General features: G+C 40.4%; 1 protein-coding gene across 5 annotated transcripts in view; it reads right to left on the bottom strand.

The window, feature by feature from the left end:
• UNC5D (unc-5 netrin receptor D) overlaps positions 1–16333 on the bottom strand; it is a 313430-nt gene that overhangs the window by 74175 nt on the left and 222922 nt on the right. For 3 of the 5 annotated variants that reach the window (XM_054019317.1, XM_054019316.1, XM_054019318.1), the window contains exons 5-7: positions 8561–8741; positions 7262–7429; positions 5058–5222 (exon numbers count right to left, since the gene is read on the bottom strand). In XM_054019317.1, coding sequence (XP_053875292.1) covers positions 5058–5222; positions 7262–7429; positions 8561–8741 — 514 coding nt within the window. The remainder of the gene's footprint in view (positions 1–5057; positions 5223–7261; positions 7430–8560; positions 8742–16333) is intronic. The other 2 variants (XM_054019320.1, XM_054019319.1) reach the window with 1 other exon arrangement.

Genomic DNA, 16333 nt, shown 5'->3' on the forward strand with positions numbered 1-16333 from the left:
CTAGACTCTTTTTGAAAACTTCCAGTGAAGGAGGTTTCACTACTTCCTGAGGAAGTTTGTTCCATTATTCTACTGTTCTTATAGTTAGGAAGTTTTTCCTGAGATTTAATCTCAATTGGCTATACCGTAGTTTGAACCTATTGCACCTCTGGTCCTGCCATCTTTTTTATGGAAGCTTTTTGAGTATTTGAAAACCACTATCATATCCCCCCTTAATTTCCTCTTTTCCAAACTGAACATACCCAGTTCCTTCAGCCTTTGTTCCTATGACTTCCATTCCATCCCTTTGATCACCTTTGTTGCTCACCTCTGGATCCTTTCCAGGTTCTCTACATCCTTTCTATATACTGGTGACCAAAATTGGACACAGTAGTCCAATTGAGGCCTAACCAGTGTCAAGTAGAGTGGTACTATCACCTTCCATGACTTGCAGGCTATGCCGCAGCTAATGCAACCCAAAATTACATTTGCTTTTTTTTGCAACAGCATCACACTCTTGACTCAAGAAAAGTCCTCTCTGCAAAAAAACGATCTGCTTCAGAGGCAGAAGATTTTTGCTATGCTACAAACGATTTGTTCCCAGGCCTGCTCTATTTAGTTAATTACTGGCTAGAGTAAAATAATTATACAAAAAATTGAGTGTATAGAGTCAATGTCTCTTTAAATGTTAAGCCACATGGAAGTATCAGAATTCTGTGGGAAAAGGCAAGATAGTCTGAAAATAATTGCAGTAAAGTTTGGCAATGCATTTTTTCCTGTTTACGGTGATACAATTAGCCAGATGAGGTAGACATTCTAAAATGATTATTTGTATTGCAGTAGCACCAATGAGGCCCAGGCATGGACCATGATCCCATTACGCTAGGCACTCTACAAACACAAAATACGAGGATGGCCCCTGCCCCAGAGAATTTACAAACCAAGTAAAGTCAACTAACCAAACACCACACGAAATAAACTAGGTCATTACTGAACAAAGATTGTTGCCATGTGTCAGCTATTTGGCAGCCCATGTGAAAGGAGCTGCGGGGTTTCTTTCCAGTTTTTAGTTAGATAAATGTCCACATCATAAAACCACCATCAATGACATTAACTGATCCCCTTGCCTGGGACTGAATGGGTCTGTGATATGAACTTCCTTTTATCCCTGAGAATTAGAGTTCCTCCTGGTAAGCACTGGGGCACATTAACAGGGTAGCAGAGTGAATAAGGCAAAACCAGCTAAAACTGTACTATATCCATTCTGTGGATAAACAGAGGACTTGTGTCTTGCCCAGGGTTGTCAATATGACACCTTTCATTTAAATTTAATAAGAGAAAAAGTAAATACAGTGGCTGTTCTGCACTATACCGGCATCTGTAATCAGTGGACTTATTTGTGTCTTGGAGCATAAGTCACTTTTAAAAAAATATTATTATGTCTTTGTTTCTTGACAAGGAAGATGGATTGGCAACAGGTTCTTTACATTCTGAAGTTTCTTTGCTTTCAATCACAATTGTGGAATTTCCTCAACTCAGATCTCTGTAAAACCAAAGGTGCTAATCCCTTCTAAAGGAAATCTGCTTTATCTTCAGGACCCAAAGCTACTGTGTTTGTAGCTGCTGGAACAAGTGGAAAGAGTCAAACTCTCTTTTCTATGAGATTAGGTAAAATGCACCATTCAGAACTGCCCACATCCCAATAACCTTCTGTTCCTGCCAATAGGACTTACAATCTGAAGGTACAGTCCAGACAAATTCCAGTCTGAATGCCGTATTACAGGGTGCAGCAGCAGATGCATATATTACAGGTAAAGGTAAGTTATTAAGAGAAACTGAACTCACTGAGCACATTTTCAGTCAATTAACTTAGTTACCTAAGTGTGTGAGATTCACTCTGCAGATATGGAAAATATTCCCACTTGAAGTGTGTCTGGTTTTCAGCTGTTGTTCCTAAATTTGAGAACTGTGACAGTACAGAGGCTAAGCAACAAGTCCAAGTTTATTGGGTGCCTCACTGCTAGGTCCAGGATAGAATTCAAATATAATATGAGACAGATTCCCCCTCCTCTAACCATAGAAATTTATCTGCGGAGTCTCTTGTAGCTGAGATCACTGCTTCTACACAAAGCTCCACCCAGCTTTACCAGTACATTTTTAGAAGACATGTTTTGTTTTGTTTTTAAACTCCCTGGAGTCAATATCAAGTATCAGGTGTCATCCTCAGGAAACACTTGGCTGGCACAGACCTAAGTTTCTGTGTTCCTGCAACATCTAAGAGGCACTTGCACCGATATTAAAGTGATAATTCACTGCAGACAGTCATGATAGGGTTCATCATAATAAAATCTCTTCTGGCAGGGGCATTCAGAGACAAGGCTACGGATTGCAGCTAGATGGACTTCTCAGAAAGAACTGGAATGCCTAAGAAAGGGGAAATTAACCCTTTGGAAATGGTTGGAAAAGCTGCACAACAGAGACCTGTCAGATAACACACACTATTAATGATACAACAATCCTCAGATGCCCCAGTCAGGATCCGTGCCCCATTGTGCTCAGCCCTGTACAAACCACAAGGAGATTGTATTCTTGTATGCCCCTTCCAGCACACACTCCTGACAGGTCACACCATGGTAACAGCTGGTGATTGATTTTCAATGGATATATTAATATGCATGTTGTAGAAATACACAGGAAGGGATGCGGGATGTAGCAAGTATCTGTGGGGAAGGGCGTTCATCTCATGCATAGCAGGGAAAAAAAACCAATGAGCATCTTATATTCACCATAGGTTGATCCTCAAAAGAAGAATGAATTCTGTATCCCACAGATTGTCACCAAATATTCTCCTTATACCCAGGAAAACCAATAAATTTTAATCCTGCCTATGACCTCTTAACCAATGAATGGTTGTTAACTTAATGCCTCAGAAGCTGGAGGGACTCTGTTGTAACAATGGAAATCTCAGCTAATGAATGCGAGATAACATGACTAAGGGGTGTAGGTGTTGAAATACAAACTCTCTTGAAAATCCTAGCTTAGATAATTTTATATCTTAAGCTTAGGGTGACCAGATAGCAACTGAAAAAACGGGATGGGGGTCGGGGGTAATAGGTGCCTATATTAGAAAAAGTCCCAAAAAACGGGACTGTCCCTTTAAAAACAGGACATCTGGTCACCCTACTTAAGCTTCACTATCTATAAAGGTTACTAATGGCCATAAAATAAAGGATAATCAAATCTCATGCTGAAAAGTGAGCTGTTTCCCAGATGGGATCTATGAAGGTACCACTTTGTGCAACTGGCTAGGCACAATGTATTTTTTTCTTTAATTCTTCCTTTGAATTTCTAAGTAGAGTAGTAAGCATTACTGGAGGAAAGACACCAGTAGAAACCACCATACCGGATCAGAGTATTGCTCTCTCATTCAGCTAGCAGATGTTGGGCCTATATAGAGAGGATGCCCAATTTGTTAGAGGCATTTTAGGCATGGTGGTGAGAAGGGGAAGCAGTGCAAGCTAGAGACTTCAGGCCAAACATCACATCCAAACTGTAATGTAAATGCCATTGAATTCAACAGAGCTGCACTAGGGAGGGATTTGGCTGTTGAGTGATGAAGCAGCACTGCAAACTTAGAGCAGTCTGCAAGTGCTCAATGCCACAGATAGACACAACAGCTAGTGCTAGTTCTGTGCAAGGCACGTTGACCTACAGGGGATGGACCTACATGGGAGAAGTTCCCTTTACCAGCCAATAAAACCGTAGTAAACTACTTATAAACTATAGTGAACAAAAAGTGAGTTCAAACACTGAGTGACTAACACAGGTGTCAGGAAACCTTTAATTAAAAAAAAGCAATAGATCCATAGCTCTCAAAATGCTTTACATAAGGAAGGTCATTATCCCCACTTTACAGATGGGTTACCCAACAGGTCAGCGGCAGAGCTAGAAATAGAACCCACATCTCCTGACTCCCAATCCAGTGCTTTATCCACTACCAGACACTGCCACACTAACTGGATTAGATTGGAGCCTGAGCTTTCCACTTGTCTTGCTGTGGCTAAGGAGGGAGGGGAAGAGACTGCCATGGAAACCGAAACAAAGGAAACCTTTTAAAAATAAAACAAACTTGGGGTTTTTTTTCAACTCACTTATTTCAGTCCTAGAGTCCCTGATTGTTCCCAAAGTTGCCATTTTATTGCTATAACGGGATGAGGTGACCATATTGCTTTATGGATATGGAACTGAATGTAACAGAGGAATAAATTCATTAATTTCTCATTTATTTCAAGAATATGCAGCTGTCCCGAATGTTCTGCACCTCTCGACTGATATTTCAGCTGCAGCACTGATTTTTCTTGGATCCTTAGTTGTTATTGCATCAATCACAATGTGCTAAATGCTTTCCAAACATTCAAAATGCATCAGGATCTTGTTGCAAGGAGTTCACAGTTAACATGCAGAGCCTAAATCAGCCCTTAGTTACACCTATGAAATCTTACTGAGTTGCAAAGGTGCAAATGAGAACTGAATCTGACCCAAAGTATCTAAGACACCAACAAGACACATGTTGGTGCTTCACCCATTTAATCCCATGAGAAGCTGAAAAGCTAAAGGACGTGTTCCAATACTGCAAGATACATTTCTGCTGAGTGACTCACTGGCGCAAAATTTTACACATATGAAGAATTTTTACACCGCTCACCAGAATCACCTGGTGCTGTAAAGATGAAGTGAACTTGGCCTGTACAGGCTACACTTCCTAAATCCTGATAAATTATTCACTATGGGCCTAACCCAGAGGCCCTTGAAGCCAAAGCGAGCCTTATAATTGACTTCAGGGGGCTTTGCCTCAGGCCATAACAAAGAGCCAAGAGCCAAGTGAATTTCAAATTAGCAGATACACAACTCCCTGAAAATGTATTCCAACGTCTGTAAGGATTTCAGCCACGAGCCTCCTACAGACTTGACTGTGAGTTATGGTGTTGCATTCTAGAGCCCCACACTCCAGCATTTCTTTCAGAAGGAAATACCTTCAGATAGCTGCTAATGCAAGGGGTCACTGTCACATCACCTACCTTGAATGCAAAGCCCTTCAGTGCAATTCTCAGATTCTTGAGTAAAGCCCTCACAGAATTTTCCTCCATTTCTTGGAGGTGGAGCTGTACATTCCCGAATTCTCAGATGCTCACATTCCGGGCTGCAGACTGACCATTCACTCCACACCTCCCAACTACCGTCCACTAAACAGGAAGAAAAATACACATGATCAGTATGTGTTATCTGACCAACTGGTGTGATCAGACTGTACTGAACTCCACCTGCTCCACTGGTTATTCAGATGTGTTCAGGGTTACTATTAAAGAAACCTAGGGGCTTGTCTACACTACTCGCCGAATCGGCGGGCAGCGATTAATCCAGTGGGGGTCAATTTATTGCATCTAGATGCGATAAATTGACCGCTGAGCAGTACTCCACCAGAACGAGAAGCGCAAGCGGAGTCGATGGGAGAGGGTCAGCTGTCAACTTACCGCAGTGAAGACACTGTGGTAAGTAGATCTAAGTATGTCAACTTCAGCTACGCTATTTATGTAGCTGAAGTTGCGTATCTTAGATCGACCCCACGAAGTAGTGTAGACAAGCCCTTAGTCCCCTACTCAGGGGGACTTAGCACGTGGAGCTCACACTATCAAACTCAAGAGATGTGTGTACAGAAGATGAGCTTTATTTCTGGATAAGACCTACATAATACTGATTTTAAAGATGCAGGCCATTCTGATGACACATATCTAGCACCTATTATCCAGAAAGATCCTATAGATCTTTAGGATTCTAATTTTCTTCTCTCCCATATTATACACACAGATATCCACCACTGAAACACAGTCACCTCTGGGGTGGAACGCAGCATCTTTCTAAGGCTATGTCTACAATAGCACATCTGTCGGTAAAATTTATGTTGCTCAGGGGTGGGAAAAAACCATCCCGACCGACATAAGTTACACCAACAGAAGCATTGGTGTGGACAGCACTACATCAGTGGGAGATGCTCTCCCACCGAGATAGCTACCACCATTCGTCGAGGATGGTTTAATTATGCCGACAGGAGAGCTCTCTCCCATCAGCATAGTGTGGCTACACGAGATCTGCAGTGGTACAGCTGTGCTACTGTAAGGTCTCTAGTGTAGACATAGCCTAAATAGAGCACAGCAGCAATACCTAACAGTTTAGGGCAGGAAGTAAAGACCATCACCTACAGCCAATAAAAAACTGCAAGAGGGAATCTGACAGATATTTCTTTGTAATGCAGCTATTAGCTCCTAGTGTTCATCCAAAATTCAGCTCTAAGGAGGCTGGTGTGTGGAGTCTTCACACAGCTCTAGAGCAGGAACAGTGTTGACATTTACCAAAAGAGCATAGATTACTTTGGTGGCCTTTCTTTAATGCTCTGAGTGAGATCTAGGATCAGTATGTCTCTGACTTATCTGAAGTTCTCTCCGTCCCGACTCATATCTTAAAAGCATTCCACAGTGCCCTGTCTACATTTCTCACACACAAGTCAGGTGAACACAGGCACTTAAGATTCTTTTAAATCCCAAATCAGTAAATACTGGGTCCAAAGCCCATAAAAGTTAATGGAGAGACTTGCACCAATTTAAATGAGATGAGGATCAGGTCCAACAAAAAATATTCAATCCTAAAATTACACACACACACCAGTTTTGTTTACCCACATGTGTTGGACACCCCTCTCTTTCCCAAAAATCAGACAAATTGTGTTTCAGGTGAACAAGAGAGGCAATACACTGTCTCAAGGGACATAACTGTGCTTCAGTTATAACTGGAGCTTAGTATAAAAAGAGAAAATGCATTTTAAAGCAAAGCATTTGAAAACCAAATCTTCTTTTATTTACTCATTATGTCCTGAGCTCAGGGTTCTGTGTTTCTCCTGCTAAAGTTACCAACATCACTAAGCCCTACATTCAGAAGATAAGGAATGGAGTGCTGTGCCCAGTTTTAAGGGGGACCAGTCCTTGAATATGTGGAGACCTCTCTTTATATCACAACAATCGCTGTTTAATGCCTAAGCACCCAGGTGAATTCACTTTTGCTATTGCACAAAAAGATAAAAAGCATAGACTACGAACTTCGGTCTAAACAAATGCCTTCCCAATTCCCCTTTGATCCCAGTAACTCTGCATACACAGGTAGCCACCGAGCACTTCAGATGGAGAGAATGCTCTCTTGGTGTGACATTTAAAGTTAGACTTGGATATCTCACCAGGGCAAAGTGAAGTGCAGGTAATTTTCTGCACTGACATTCCCTCACAAAATGCACCCCCGTTGAGCGGAGCAGGGTTGGTACAGGTCCGGGATCGCTTCTGCCAGCCTCGGCCACACCGCACATTGCAGTTAGACCACTCAGTCCATGACGACCAGCCTCCATTCACTGCAACACACACGCATGGCATTATGGATGGCATGGTAAGACTTAAGCATCAAGTCTTCATTTCTGATCTTTTTGTTCTCAGATTTTTGATATATATATATATATATATATATATATTCTGCAAGGTAAATTCCAAGCCCAAATAGGGGCATCACCACCTAAATAGCACCAGGATGCAATTACATAAAGGACACGGTGTCAAAGAACTGCTGTGTTTGCCTTTGGTGGGTTTATATGCCAGAAGGTGTAATAAATGACACTGAGACTCGGAAGGAAACGTGGAGGCAGGCACCTCAGTACTCTTCAAATATGCTTCACTTAAAGGATAAACACAATCGTTCTTTTAAAAAGTGATGGTTTAGGCATGCCTCTGACTTCATCAATAAAATGTCACTCTTCAGTTTAATGAACACTGTAAGCAACAGGGAGTGGTGAAAATAAACGTTTCTGCTTATTCTACCAGTGCCACACAACATTTAAGGGCTTGTCTTCACTACCAGGGCAAGTCAACCTAAGTTACACTACTCCAGCTACATGAACAAAGTAGCTGGAGTCAATGTAGCTTAGGTCGCCTTACCCCAGTGTCTTCACTGCACTGCGTCAATGGGAGATGCTCTCCGGTCGACTTCCCCCTTACTCTTCTCAAAGAGGTGGAGTTCCAGGATTGACCTGAGAGCGCTCTGCCATTGATTTAGCAGGTCTTCACTAGACCCTCTAAATCGACCCCTGCTGCATCGATTGCTGCAGCGTCAATCTCCCTGTAGTGAAGACCAGCCCTTAGATTCATTAACTAGTGTTTGTATAATGCTACATAGGTCCAATTAAGGGAAGCACTTGAGCATATCGCTATTCAGAATGGTATTTAGACATGTGCTTAAGTGCTTTCCTGAATCAGGGCTTAAGAGCACCATATGTAAGGCTTATTTCTTTGGCCAGGCTTATAAGTGGACCTTATTAATAACTGGAAAAAGGATTATTTATATTCTTGGAGTGCCTGGAAGCTCTCATCACAGATAAGGACCCCATTGTGCTAGGCACTGTACAAACAAATATCATCTTTATTTGCAACCCACTGGTTATTACTGATGCAAAGAATCCAGACAGTAAATATTATTACACATTTCCACTGACCATACACCACGACTGTTGCAGACATGCTCCTTCTCTTGGCCACTATGTTGGCAGCCATGCAAGTGTAGTTCCCGGAATCAGACAGACGGGCCTGGCGGATGATCAGGTTGTGATCTGCCCTGGTGTCGATGTTCTCATCCTGGTTGGAATCGATGGGCTCCTCGTTCTTAAGCCATTCCACCTGTTGGGTAGGGAGATGAGAAGAGAATGAAGCAGGACAGCTGGAGAGAAAGATGCACAGGGAAAATAACCACAACCCAGGGATAGTTATTGTTACTCAGAAGCTATCTGCAAGGCACTTCTCCACCCTTGGAATGTTTGACTGACATATTAATTTAAGGCATGGTTTACAGAACTGAGAAACTAAAAACAGAAGCGGAATCTTTAGATCCTGTTAAGAGGCTGAACAAATGTGTCTCATTTTTATAGACAGGTTTTTCAGACTTAAAGGAGGTAGGGTTGTATCCTGAAGTCAAATACCCTTCCAAGTCTAAGTTCAGATGGATAACCTCAGTTGCGAACTTGTGGAAGGACTTGCAACTTTGAGGTAATGAGCTTATGGATTTGCAGGCTACAGGCATTCATTAGCACACTGTTCTGTGCAGATGGTCTGCAATTTGTAGATTTTCCAGTTTATAAACAAATCTGCAAAAGCAGACCATCAAAGCCAATTAGATTTCATGCCAGACAGCAGGTTCCTCTTCCAGTACCATTAGTCATTTTGGTTAGCTGGGGACAGAAGGTGTGCAACTGACATACCCATAGTTCGTAACATCTCTGCAACATGGCACAGTCAGATGAAGCCAGCCTTTGAAGGGAGATGGGGTTTATGGCAATGTTTTTCTTATATGATACCCATGGATATAAGAAATGTATTGACTAGTATACAGGTCTACTAAGCAAAGCACTGGATGCACATTTGAGTCATGTCACATATTTTATAAACACAATATCAGAAAAATTCAAGCTTGGGGTACATTTCCTCCTCTATTTTTAACATATGCTATTAGGCAAAAAAGAAATCACAGCAAGATGAGTTAAAGATACCGCATCATTGTTAAGTTTAGGCATTAAGCATTCTAAACTCTTCTATGTATTTAGGTGCTCATAATGCTCCCATCACCTTAACATTAGTTATGTATTTTGTGTTTCAAACCTTACCAATATTTAACATTTTTCATTAACACTCTCTTTCATGGAAACTTAAGGACAGTTTCTGGGACATATACTTGTGTGCTGCATGTGGGACCAAACTGAATGTTTAGAGAGAAACTACACAATGGTGGATGAACATCTAAGGTATGTTCTGTCACATCCTAGAAGCCACCTCCTCTACTGCTCAGTCTGGATAGCAATCACATAGTTATAGACACCTTAATTCATCAGTCCCACTCCTTGCATTTATTCTCACTCGTGTTTCAGCTGACATCTATCCCTGAACAGAATCACTTCCCTTTTACCAATGCCTAATCAATAAGGGCTTGTCTACACTTACCGGGAGATCGACAAGCGGTGATCGATGCATTGGCGGTCAATTTAGCAGGTCTAGTGAAGTCCCACTAAATCGACTGCAGATCACTCTCCCGTTGACTCCCGTACTCCACCAGATCGAGATGAGTAGGGGGAGTCGACGGGAGAGCGTCTCCCGTCAACATCGCGTAGTGTGGACCCCGTGGTAAGTAGATCAAAGCTACGTCGATTTGAGTTACGCTATTCAGGTAACTCAAATTGCGTAGCTTAGATCGAATTTCCCTTGTAGTGTAGACAAGCCCTCAGGCTCAAGTTCTGGCCTATTCATTTTACTGGGATTACATAGGATGTGTACACAGTATTTGAAGGTACCTTTTAAGGTGTCTTCCTCATTTTTAGCTTTAGGAGCTATCCTTCCTTTTTTTTTTTTTTTTTTTTTTTTACCACCTAGAGATTATTTGATTATACTCTTCCTCCATCAATGATAATTCTTTAGATGTATTTACACAGGCTTATTACAGTTCCCTTTAGTCTGAGTGAGGTAGGAAACTATCCAGTGAATTGATATCCACATACTATTCATTTTCCTCCATGCAATTAACTTTAACTTAGATCCCTAGTTTCTTTGATGAGGAATAGTCTGATTGCAACTGTTAAACTGTAGACCTACAGCACCAGAACAAGTCAAGTGGCAGAATTCCAATGGTCACAGTCAGAATTACATTCACTTTATGTGCAAGGAAATGACAAACATGTCTAGTAATATTTAAATGAAATGACAAACGTGAATAGTGCTAGTGCAGACTGGAGTGCATGATTTTACAACTATATATATATTTTACATTTTGACTCTCTCATCAGATCAATTTTTTTAGTTCCTGGTTTCTGTTACAGCAGCACTTTTGGACTTCATGCTATTTTTCCTCTAGACAACTCAATATTTTCCAGGAGAGAGAGAGTGTGCACTGTGATCCATTGTTTACTGAGCCTGAGATTGCGAATGAAAAACGTTTACATTAATGCAAAGCATTTAAAAGAATGATGATCAGTGTGAAGGGAGAACATTAAACAGACGGAACATAAACGTGAAAACATTGAGAGATGTGCAATCAAAAGATGATTTGTAAGAGAGGGCATGCAGTGCTTTTTGCTTTTTATCTGCATGTTTGACAGCACTGTGAATTCTCCTCACTAATCCCAGCCACCACTGCAAGACCCCCTTCTCCTAGAAAAGTACTTTCTTTAAACCAGAAAGATGCCTCTGCCACATCTGATTAATACTTCTAAAGCAGCAGGAGTTTAGAAAGCAATTTTTTAAAAGATGAACTGCTAACTTGGCTTTTTTTATTTTACCATTTCCAGTGATCTAGGTTCCCTTTAGATAACTTCTCCACAAAGGACACAAAAAGCAAAAGTGTGAGATAATTCACCACATTTCCATATCCAAATGAAACACTAACTCTGAATTTTTAACCTGGGATCTCTGAAGAGTTGACTTAAAATTCATTAGCATTTAACTTCCCTTGCTTTATCATCAGTGGATGTCATGCAATTGCTTATAATATGCTGAAAATAGCTGCCTTTTTAAGGATTAGACTGTCTGAAGATCTTTAATGCTTGACTCATGAACTAAGTTTCAGAATGACTGTCTATAATGCAACTTAAATTTATATATAAAAATGTTTTTTCCCCAGAAATCAGGCCTGCTCAGAATTAAAATGTTCCCATAAATTTCCACCAAAGGCTAATCATGTAATGATCTACAAAAGAAATGCAGGGGCAGATATGGATTAACTCAGCTTCTCTACATTGGGTGGCAGAGGATGAATTAGCATAATCATAAATTTGTTCCAATTACAGAAGGCAATTATCAGAGACCAGCTTACAGCACTATCAAAATGAAATCAGTTAAGCACAGCATATCACAGGTAGATTGTAGTGGGGGTTAGTTATATTTAAGACAAAGAGTGCACTAACTAAAAAGCTCATCCATTTTTCTGTCTATTGAAAATATACCATAAAAATATTTCAGTGCCAACTTCATAGGCACAAAACAACCGTGTGAGATGCTTTAAGTGATGAAGTCTAATAATTCTTAGCCTGTGCAAAAAATGTAATCAAATTAATGTATGCATATGAATCATATTTAAATATGTACCCGTATAAATATTATGGACACGCATCTTCCAATTTCCCGATTACAAGTTCAAAGTGCCCTGGGGACTTGTAAATGTCCATCAGAATATTGATGATGGCAGCAATACAGATTAGGCAGACATTGCGGAGAAGAGTTAGGAAAGGTAGCATGACTCTTTTTAAACCCTGTCCTTTTCAAAGGTGCTTCTCATGAGTGAGATGGCAAAAAAACTTACAGGCCAAAATCCTCAGTGGGTTTTAGAACCTGATTCAAAGATCACTAAAGTCATTGGGAGGCTTTCTGCTGGCTTCAAAGGGTGCTGGACTGGGCCCTTAAACAGGCATTAACCTGTTCGCGTCAATGAGCTACGCCTCTTTACACCTGGGGGGCTCTCTATTCTCTTTAGAGGAATATTTCAAGAGGGTGATGCAGACAAAAGTTTTTTGCATACAGCCCTGGGTGGAGACCGGATATTTTTTGTCAGTTTAAGTCGCTATGTCATATTGGATGGGTCTTTGTCTGAATAGGATACAGGTTTGGGAAGTGTTACATTCAGAAATCCTTATTGAACTATATTATTTAATTCGATACATCGTAAGGTCTTTGGGATAGGGACAGACTCTCTTTCATGCTTGATGGTTAGCACAATGGGGTCTGGTTCATGATTATGTGCCACTACAGTACACATAAATACTACTACTTCCCGTTGGGCTACCTTGTAATTTCAGAAATACTTCAAGCAATTGTCTATATCATTCAATAAAATGAGCAATATAAAAATCGCAGCCTCAAGATTATTAAAACAAAATGACTAAATACCTAATTTACATCAAATCTTTTTTTACATTTTATTCAGCTTGGACAATGAAGAATAGAATGATCAGTTTCCCCTTGTTCTGGTTATTTGCACACTCTGGTTCCTAAGCACTGTCCCCACCTTGCCATATTCCAGTTTCACAGGATTTCAGGGGACACCATTTTTAAAATTGCCATAGGAAGAAATAATGAAAACATTTTTATTTTAATTGATTTTCTATGTCACACACGCACCACTGTCGCCTCTCCAAGTTTTAAATTTTAAGTCAAATCTCCACTAACTGATTTAAGATTCAAAATGAAGTATCCCTTCCACAGCAATTAGAACAGCTTATTCACTTGCAGGACCGACTAATATGCTTGAATTTTCTGTTCTCTCTCGTGTATCTTGTTTGAGAATATATAGACATTTAATAACCCACAGGAACAATGCAGACTTGAGGTCCTTTGGGCACAAATGATAATTTTATAGGTCAGAATACAAAAGACCTTAGTACCTCTGCATTTAGATTAAACTATCCTGCCCTTTACCTACAGCATCTGACTTTCTCATTTGGTCAATAACCAGAGTACACATATATCAGAGATAATATAGTTAGAATGTCAGCTCCCCTTGAAGAGAGAATCAATTGCCTTCTGGATCCAAGATAAATGCTGTGCGATCTTAAGATGGGAAAGGTCAACATCTGGCTAATAGCTGCAACAATATTTCCTATTACCTTGTTACTTTACAGGTTTTTAAACAGTCTCCCTTCTAAATTGGGAAAATTAGTAAATATTCACTTAACCTTCTCTTATCAATTAAGCCAACACCATTGCTGCCTCAAGTCCTTATGCAACAAGCCATCATTTGCATCTTCAAAAGTGTATTAAGATTTTTGGATCAGTTTCATGCTTTAAAGACAAATACATTCTATCAGTGCTAGGACACTATGGTGGATGGCACTTTAGAAAAACACTTAGATATATTGCTGCTTGTGAGATGACTGCTGATAATTACACTAATCTCAGCTCTCTCTCAGTTACCAAGTAGACACAACGGATAAGGCAAGCAAAGGGTATCATTTGTTCTATACTTAGATTGTAAGCTCTGTGACGTTGCACTCCGTATGTTTATGGAAATATGCTTATGAGTGTAAATACTATGTAACTGGAATATGCTTTATGCAGAAGGTCTCTTGTAAGGTATCATTACAAAGCTTATAATCTACTGAGTGTTCCTCCTATTTGTATGAATGTATCATTCTTGTATCTAAAACTAGAAATATGAAGTATTACCTCTGAGGTCCTATTGTAATTATGCAAAGTGTGGGCCATTAATGGTGGCTTGGAATCTTGATGGCTCCCATTAGCTAGGACAATTGGTTGTAAATGGCTCTGTTTATTTGTAAGCCTTCCTGTATACCCAGGTGCCAGCAAGTGAGTAATGAAGTCTCACAGGACATGTGAACATGTCACATGATACTGGAATCCATCTTAAACCTGGTCTTTTCCATTTGGAAGAAAGGATGGGAACCCAAAGAGAGACAAAGGATTCCTACCTTGTGCCAAAGATATAAAAGGGGGTGGAACAGAATAAGGGGCTGCAGTCTTGAGAAATTCCCTAGTTACCACCTGAGCTGGAACTGACAAGAACTGTACCAGCGGAAAGGATTGGGCCCAGACAAAGGAGGAGTCTAGTCTGTGAAAGAAGCTTATTGGAACATCTGAGGGTCAGATTTACCTGTATTCAGTCTCTTAAATGTATTAGGTTTAGACTTCCGTGTTTTGTTTTATTTTGTTTGGTAACTTATTTTGTTCCGTCTGTTTTTACTTGAAACCACTTAAATCCTTCTTTTTTTATACTTAATAAAATCACTTTTGTTTATTATTAAACCCAGAGTAAGTGATAGAGAGATATGCATAGCTGTTTGCTCCCTCAGGAATTAATCAGTGTTATAGAGGGCAGACAATTTATGAGTTTACCCTGTATAAGCTTTATACAGAGTAAAACGGATTTATTTGGGGGTTGGATCCCACTGGGAGCTGGGTTGGTTAAAGTCTACAGCCTTGGGGGGCATGGTTCAGACTCTGGGTCTGTGTTGCAGCAGGCTTGCGTGTCTGGATCAACAAGACAGGGTTCTGGAGTCCCAAGCTGGCAGTGGAAAACGGGCTCAGAGGTAGTTTCAGCACATCAGGTGACAGTCCCAAGGGGGTCTCTGTGACCCAACCTGTCACAAGCTCATTGGAGCAGGGTCTGTCTTTTCATTATGTGTGTGTAAACCTATGTAGCACAACTGGCACTAAGACCACACAACAGTTTCACAGAAGACATTGATCAATGAAAATCCTGCAGATAACATTTGGCCATTCCTGACTAGAGACTAATTTAAAATCACTGACCTATGGATGAAAGGCTCCATACCTCACATCACCAACCCCCTCTCTCCCGGTTCATCTACTCCCCATGCTTTGTTTTGTCCTGATTTACAACTCCCCCCCCCTCCCAATTTTTGTTTTCACATTACACACACACACAAACAATATCAGATGGAATTATAGTTAGAAAGCAACTTTATGTAACTGTGACATTGCCTCTAATTTTGTATTCATTGCAGGAATCAAAACTAAACATCTGGTAATAAGTGGCACCAAAACACATGGACTATTCTGTAGGAGAAATTACCTTTAATGCGTCCATTTTAAAAATATCTGCACATGGTAAAAGCTAAATACCACAAATCCTCTGATATTTACTGCATTTTTTTTGTTGCAATATGATTCAAAATGGGGGAGAGAGGGATAGAATGACAAAATGCAAAGGCAGAGACCATACAGAGAACAAAACTACAAGAAATAATCATGTATAGCAGGTGTACTTCATATCTATGTTATTTGTCAATAACAGCTGTTCTATCTACCAATCATCCATTTTTAAAATAACACCCCCCCCCACCAATAACTTTCAAATCAATGGTATAAAGCTGGCAGATATAATTTTGAGCTAGCACCATAAAACTAGCAGAAGGCTATACAAAAATCAGTAACCAAGGGTCTTGGAGGCCTGTCTCTTTCAGTTCTTCATTCTACTCACCTTCCTGTAACAACAACTATCATGAAGCTGTTTCAAGTGACACTTTCTCTGCATGGGTATCAGGATACAAATAATAAAAGAGATGCTTATACCGGAGCTGCATGCATTGCCCCCATCCTTCTTACAATGAAGGGAGATCTGGCTCTAGAGTCCCTGATGACTGCACAGTTACAATGGGTGAGCATAGGCACACCAGGTACTCTAATTACTGAGACCTTTAAGGAGATCCCTCATGCCAGATCCAACCCATTCATATCTACCTTTATGATCACATTGG

Source organism: Malaclemys terrapin, chromosome 2 (genome assembly GCF_027887155.1).
Source record: "Malaclemys terrapin pileata isolate rMalTer1 chromosome 2, rMalTer1.hap1, whole genome shotgun sequence".
Classification (NCBI taxonomy): Eukaryota; Metazoa; Chordata; order Testudines; family Emydidae; genus Malaclemys; species Malaclemys terrapin.